Below are 7,205 nucleotides of genomic sequence, written 5' to 3'. Positions count from 1 at the left end.
AGTACCACCCCACACACACCCCCAAGTAGCCCACCACAGTTGGATTGGTGCCAGACTAGTCCAATGAGAGCACACAATCCTTTTGTGAAGGTGTGCCTATGGGCTTAATAGATCAATTACTTCCTTTCAAGGGCAATGTGGATTCCATACCTGTTAAGAACATGAAGGCCACTGTGAACTGTGTTTGATCTGAGACACTGGGGTTCATGACATGGCTTTAGATAAAAGCGTCCCTTATTCTTTAGGAAGATAACTTTCATTTGATTTTTAAATCAGCAAATGCTATCTTTCAGAATAGTAACCACTGAGACAAGAATGCTGTTCTGGAAGTCTCACAGAAGATTTAGCACTGAAAGGTTCACATTCTACAAATTACTTGCATGAAAGCAAAAGCCCTGGCTTGGTTAACTAATCTTGCTCTTTATGGAAGCCAACTGCTTACCTTGTTCTGTTATCCAAAACCTGCACTCACCAACAACTGCGTGAAATGCAGAACACCAGTCTGTACCACACTAGGTCAAAAGAGTGTTTTGCTTTCAACTCCAGAGTAGGGTCATGGATGTTCAACTCCAAGAGGGACCACTCTCAGTCCTCCTTATGGCCCAGACTGCTCCAACAGCCCTACTGCCAGTGATCCAATGCATGTGAATGGGTGGGCCACAGAATACCCATGTGGACCAGTTAGTCTTACTTCAGTTCCCAGGTTATGCTCACCAGAAAAGTTTAAAAGCTGAATTCATCATGGCACAAGACAATGTAAAAGGGTATTATTTAACAAAACAGAACCACCATGCACTTTTTATAAAATTTTATTCATCAAAACAAAAAAGGCAATGGCCAATTGAAAGCCTACTTAATCTTAGACTTCAGTTTCTTTGAGTCTTTAAATTTAGAGAAATGACTTATTGGTTTAACGTTTTTAAACAAACCCCCCTTTTCCCCTTTAACATTTACCATCTACTCGTGCTGAATCCTTCCAAGGAGAATGCTCCAGCGTACCTCTCCAGGTCCTCGCTTTGCTCCTTTTACCAAAAATGAAAACTCCATCGTGCATCTTAAGGGCTCCAATCGTCAAAAATAGGAAAAAAAGCTTTGGAATAGCCAATTGAGTTGAATAAAAATCCACACGAGTGCGGTTTGGTTGGGGCAGGAATCCACTCCTATGTTCCTTGTAATCTGATCCCGCTCCATGAATCCTTGCAATTGATCCTCCCTATCCTATCCACATTATGATTTGAATCCAATGATCCAGCTCCAAGGATTGGGATCCAGTGAGCCCTCTCCAATCCAAACCTTTATAACCAGCAAAACCAAAAAAGAGGAGGCAAAAAGTTAGATACTGTAATGAAAAATAGGATTCTGGGGAATGATCAGTTATGTCTGCCACTGAACAATAAAGACGGGCATCGATAACTATCAATTCCCCAAGACAAGCTTTTGAATTGTGAAGCTGACTCTCTTAGCAATGTTAATCATTTGGAGAAAACATTCTACTACTGACACAGGGTAACTGATAATGCCAACATATTCCTTACTATATGGCGCATTACAGGTTTTGTGGTTGCAAAAAAGTTTTATGAAGTTGCAAAAACTTGTTGCTAAAACTATTCACCTATAGCATGTCTAAACTAAAAACTATTTTACTGTACTCCAGTTTGAAAGGTAACAAGCTTAACTGAAGTATCAAATGCATCAGTCAGTCAACTCTGACTTATCCTGAAGGGGACGGACTTAAAGAGGAATCCCCAAAGGTTCCCTCCCCCTTATATTTGCTTTCATTCGGTTACTTTTAAGAAGGTGAAACAGCAATGCTATATCAGTCACACAGAGGACATGCAGATTTTAGCAGTATTGAGATTATACCCACAGGTTTGAAAAGACCTGTATTTTACAAGAACATTAGTGGGTACCACCTGTAATCAATTGCTGATGCACTTCAGTAAATATATATCCCCCCCACCCCCATGGAGTGAGAACACTACAAATGGATATCTAGCCACAATCGCCTTCATGGTGGTTAGAAGACTAGAGAAATCATAGCCTAAAGCTCACTGAAACATGCCTGGAATAGCAATTAACATGTATGTATTCCAACTAGTCTTAGTATAAGATCAATACTGCCAATTTCATCTGTGACAATAGCACTTGGAGTCATACCATTGCCTCCATTATTGATCTGATCCTCCTCAATCCTTCTTTTGACAATCCTAAAATGATTGAAATGTGCTCCACAATCCTTTAATCCAAAGTATTCTTAATCCATCTCTTCAGATATGTCTACAGAAAGACACATGAAAAGGCAAGATAAAGTGTAAGCTCCCCCAGAAGAGACAAGTTAAACCCACACACCCCCAAACCCCCAAGCTTGTAGAAATCATAGCTGAACACAGACATCTGACACAGCAATACCACAGCTGGGAAGAGAGTGGGCAGCAAATTATAAATGGAGAAAATCCTGCCTAGGGCATTGGTTAAAATACAATCTATCAAAGACGTGAGGGAATGTTGATGTTAAAGAGCAAATACTCACTAGGGATATTATACAAGAACGCAATCCAACACTTGAGTCAATTTAGAGTAAAACAGCTTGAATTATTTTTTAAAAAAGAAAGACTGTACTGAGTAAAGGAAAACTGCATACAACATGGGGGTTCTACAAAAAGAGCACCATTAAAGATCATTTATGTACGGGAACGTGATCTGCTGTGACGGGGAGAGTAGCGTGGAGATCCTCTGCTTCTTCTCGGGGAATAACTGCGACTTCTGCTGTTGCTGCGGCTACGGCTTCTGCTACGACTACGGCTGCGAGAGCGAGATCTTCCATAACTTGGACTTCTTGGGCCATCAACTTTAACACGGATGTAGGCAGTTTCTCCCTATCAAACAGACACAACTTTCGATTGAAATATCTACGTTTCTGAGCACTCTTTGCTGATAGGCATGCTGATAGACTGAAGATCTTTTAACAAGAACCAAGAGGAGAAGCAGCACATCTCCCTGCATAGCATTTTAATGTGGGGTGCCCCAACTAGCTTTCTGTATTTGTTAGAGCTATAAACAGAGAGACTGCATCTCCTTACCTTCAATCCTATTGTTTAAGCCCCGTTCATCCAATTCTGGTCAAAATATAAGTAGAGAACCTACCTCATGAGATCTAAACTTAGTGTTATCCAGTTTTCGCACTGCGTAGGTCATATCTTCTTTCCGTACAAACTCCACGACACCAGTTCCATCTCGGAAAACATCAGCATAACATACATCACCTGCTTCGCGCATGTGATCCTTTAAATCCTGCCAGCTTCCACTGGGAGGCAGCCCTGGACAAGAGACAGATGTCATGTTATTCCCAATGGCATACTAGCAAGGCAAGATGGATGCTTTCCACTTCAGTATAGTATTTCAGTACAGTATTCAGCACAGTATTTGGGGGGGGGGGAAGGAAGGGGTCTCAAAGCAAAATTAAAACTGCACTAGTTGTAAGGTGCTTACAAAACTGTTGACAGATACTTTACTCTAGTTTCTGTCTCCACTAGCCACTGCCAACATGCTTTGAAGGTGTTTCAACAAGACTAAACACCTGCTTTTAAAAAAACCGAAAGACCTGAAAGGTGCCAACTTTTATCCTACGCGACATTTGCAACTCATGTGACACATGTATCCCAACAGCAGCCCCATATTCTCACTAGCCAACTCAGCAACCACTTTCAAGGATAAAAGCCAACGGAGGCAGTTTTATTCCGAGCAAGTACACTTACCTGATACTATCACTCTGTACTCAGAACGCCTGGATGGGGGCCCATATCTGCCCCTTGGTGCTCCACCACCTCCACCTCCACCTCCACCTCTGCCAGTGCCTCTGCCACTTCGAGGGAACTCCACCCGCAGACGGTACCCATCATAATCATATCCATCTCGTCCATACACGGCATCCTCTGCATCCCTGCAAGAAGAACCACCACACTGAAGTTAGATCACAGCTTTGGTTCAATTAACCCCTACAGGAACTTTGCTTGTATTTGGTTTCTAGAGAGCAAAACGAAGCCCCTACTCTAATATGAGCCTATAAGAACAAAACAAGGAAAAAATTTCCCTCAACAGCTGCATGTGTGTCTACCTACAAACACCCCCCTACTACGTCATTAACAGCCTTTTAGTTCCTGTGCTGCTTATGATGAGGAACAAACTTAAGGATAAGAAAAAGAGCCCTTTTCAACAAGGCGTTTAACGACCTTACTCCAGGTGTTATATTCATGGGAATTTTAACCAAATATTTAATGCCAATGTTCCACTTTTCAAAGGGCCCCTACAAAAGGAGGAAGATCCATTCCCCTCATTTTTGTTTAGAAATCATACCTGTACTGCAGGAAGGGAAAGGGTAATGGGGAAGACAACATAGCTTTAAAGAGAATAGCATAGCAACATAAAGCAGGGCCCTGCCTTGAAGCGCTTACAGTTGTTTTCAACAGCATTGCAGGTACAGAGAGCAATGGGAAGGAAACAGAGATAGAGTCAATGAGGGATGAGTGTCAACAAGTGCAGTTACATGTACTTTGCACCAGTTTGTTCCTTAACAACTCAACCAGTTTTGCGACCTTGAACTTTGTATGAATGAGTGACTCGTGGGACTTTTTTTATTTACACCTCCACAGGCAGTGTTATCATCAGCACTTGAAATGCTGCTCACGTTCCTGGTGGCTAGCTTCTGCTAATCACCATCTTTTTGTCTTTAGAGTGTGCCAGGGAAGAGATCTGTAAGGAGCTGGCCCCAAAAAGAGAAGCAGCGCTTTAGGCACTGATGAAACCAATAATGTCTGAAAAAATACATTTAAAACATTTTTATATAGGGAAAAAACCCAAGCATGCAACCTCACAGAAAGGTGACCAATAACTGCAGTAGACATTTGGGGGGCTTAACAACAGGACTTGGAAATATTAACCCATTTTGTATAAAAATGTACATATTTGATCCCTGTTGCATATATGCAAAGTTGGACAAATGGTTTATCACAAAAAAGGAATGTGATATTACTGCATTTACAGGGAAGCAAACTAAACTCAAGGTTGTCCTATACATTACAGTGCATGGATTTTGTTTTGGGCACTCCAGCACGTAAAACATTCCCTTGGAATAGTAAACTATAACTAGTAAGAAAATAGGTTTACTCTCTAAACCTGGTATACTCTCCAGTATACCAACGTACTATGCAGATGAAGCTTTTCTTTACATAGTACAAGTTCATAACTCTTCCACCTCCACAGCCTGGAGATCAGTCCTCACTGAGGTTTCCTCCAAGTTAATACACAAAATTATGCTGCAAAGCTATTTGTTATTCTTGGCCATTGTTTGTGTGAATGCTTGGGATTGTAGGGTCCCAGGTGGGAGGGGAAAATGCAGTCTGCAATTCTCTCAAGACTTCGAGGAACTGATGATAATAGTGTTGCAAGTTGGGTCTAGATGAGGGAGGTACAGAGAAGTATTTCCCTTTTAACAGATTAGGTGACCTGGGAATGCCAGAGACTAAAAGGGGGTGGGTAGGGGAAAATAGACCTTCTGCATGCAAAGTATAAAGTATGAGCTAGCCTCCCCCTCCACAACATATTTCTAAGTAAACACAGGACTTCACTATGTATAAAATGCATACAATATATTAACAGTGCAATCCTATGAATGACTACTCAGAATTAAGCTCTGCTGAATTTAGTGGGACTCGTTCCCAGGTAGGTGTGGATAGCATTGCAGGCTAAATTGTGAATGCTCCTAAATAGCCTTCCTCTAAGCTAACTTGTAACTTGCTGCATTTGTACAGCATTTGGTGTTTTTCTGTTTGTACACTTTTACTTGAAACCATTGTGAGCCACTCAGTAGCTCAACACTGGAGCCGATTACCAGAATTATGTTGCCAAGGGCCTGGGAAGCCAAGAGAAAAACATAGGAACATAGAACTTACCCTATAATTTACAGTTAATGATCTTGTAATAATGTGTAATAGTAATAGTGTAGTAGTGTACATCACTAACACAGCAACAGTAGCGTACCATAACTAATACACTAATACAGTAGTAGCAATAGTGTAGCAATAATGGTGTGTAATAGTAACAGTATAATAGTGTACATTACTAATATTAGCAGCGTGCAATAATTAGCATGCCATTATAATAGTAGTACTGTGTACTACTACTAATGCAGCAATTGTGCATAGTTACTAAATTACTACACTGATAATATTGGTGTAGTATACACTACTAGTAGCAACAGTGTAGTAACAGCAGTAGTAGTGGGCACTAATTGGTACAACACTGCACTGGCAGTAAGAGTAGCAGCAATAGCATTGCAGTGTGCATTACAAACGTGCAGCGGCGCACAGCGACCAGCACACTAGTACAGCAGCGACAGTAGTGCGCGCTACTCAGCGGCGCAGCGACCAGCACACCGTCCGCGGCGCGCACCCACCGGGGGTCCTCGAACTCGACGAAGGCGAAGGGCGGCCCGCCGCGGCGGTTCTTGAGGTCGACGTCGCGGATGGCGCCGTACTTGTAGAAGACGTCCTCGATGTCCTTGATGCGGATGTCGGGCGGCAGATTGCCCACGTAGATGCGGCAGTCGTTGTTGCCGGCGGGGCCGCGGATCACGCCGCCTCCGGACATGGCCAGGTCAGCAATGGCTGCGGTTGGGGGGCCGCCTGGGGCGAGCGGGCAGAGGAAGGCGGTGGAGGCGGGCTAAGAGGCCCGGAGGAGGCAGACGGCAGGCGGGCGGCGCCGCGGGGCGGAGGGGAGGTCGGGGCGGCTGTCTCTGGGGCGGCGGCGGCCTGGCGGGCGGGCTCCTCCTCAAGCTGCTCCCTCAGCTGCCACAAAATGGCGCCCGTCTCGCGCGGCCCTGCCTGCCCCGCGCAGCGATCCTCCCGCGCCTCCTCAAGCGCGCCGTCCGATTGGTCGGCGCACACGGCGAAGCCACGCGAACGTTCCACCCGCCCCATCCGCCCCCGCAACGCGCATGCGTCGCCCCGACATCCGAGTGACGCGTACAAAATAGTCCCCCTCAGGTTCCTCCTGGCCGCTGTTAGAAAGCGAGGGGAGAGGCCCCGTCTACGAAGGCGGCTGTGAGAAGAATGGCATGACGGGAGAGGGTTCAAGCTCGCTCCGCGCGGCGCTGCCGTTTGCCTGCCTGCCTACCAACAGGACCGTTAAAAGTCCACTGGCAAGTAGAT

The 7,205-nt window shown here is 44.5% G+C and overlaps 1 protein-coding gene across 1 annotated transcript; it reads right to left on the bottom strand.

The window, feature by feature from the left end:
• Nucleotides 1-793: 793 nt before the first annotated feature.
• On the bottom strand, nucleotides 794-6,907 carry SRSF1 (serine and arginine rich splicing factor 1). The gene is made up of 5 exons (XM_066635830.1): nucleotides 6,452-6,907; nucleotides 3,756-3,940; nucleotides 3,145-3,317; nucleotides 2,690-2,876; nucleotides 794-2,277 (listed from the first exon to the last, which is right to left on the bottom strand). Exons 1-5 carry the CDS (start codon nucleotides 6,643-6,645, stop codon nucleotides 2,255-2,257), a joined length of 762 nt encoding a protein of 253 aa, XP_066491927.1. The 5' UTR covers nucleotides 6,646-6,907; the 3' UTR covers nucleotides 794-2,254.
• Between the last annotated feature and the right edge of the window lie 298 nt (nucleotides 6,908-7,205).

The sequence above is a fragment of the Tiliqua scincoides genome, chromosome 8 (assembly GCF_035046505.1).
Source record: "Tiliqua scincoides isolate rTilSci1 chromosome 8, rTilSci1.hap2, whole genome shotgun sequence".
NCBI lineage: Eukaryota > Metazoa > Chordata > Lepidosauria > Squamata > Scincidae > Tiliqua > Tiliqua scincoides.
This window is presented reverse-complemented; position numbering and strand designations above follow the sequence as displayed.

Excerpts from the sequence above, each read along its gene's own strand:
- SRSF1 (XM_066635830.1), bottom strand. The coding sequence starts at position 6,645 with ATGTCCGGAGGCGGCGTGATCCGCGGCCCCGCCGGCAACAACGACTGC. Across the intron at positions 3,941-6,451 it reads GTCGAGTTCGAGGACCCCCG|GGATGCAGAGGATGCCGTGT; the intron begins GTGGGTGCGCGC and ends TTCTTCTTGCAG. Across the intron at positions 2,877-3,144 it reads CTAAGTTTAGATCTCATGAG|GGAGAAACTGCCTACATCCG; the intron begins GTAGGTTCTCTA and ends TCTGTTTGATAG.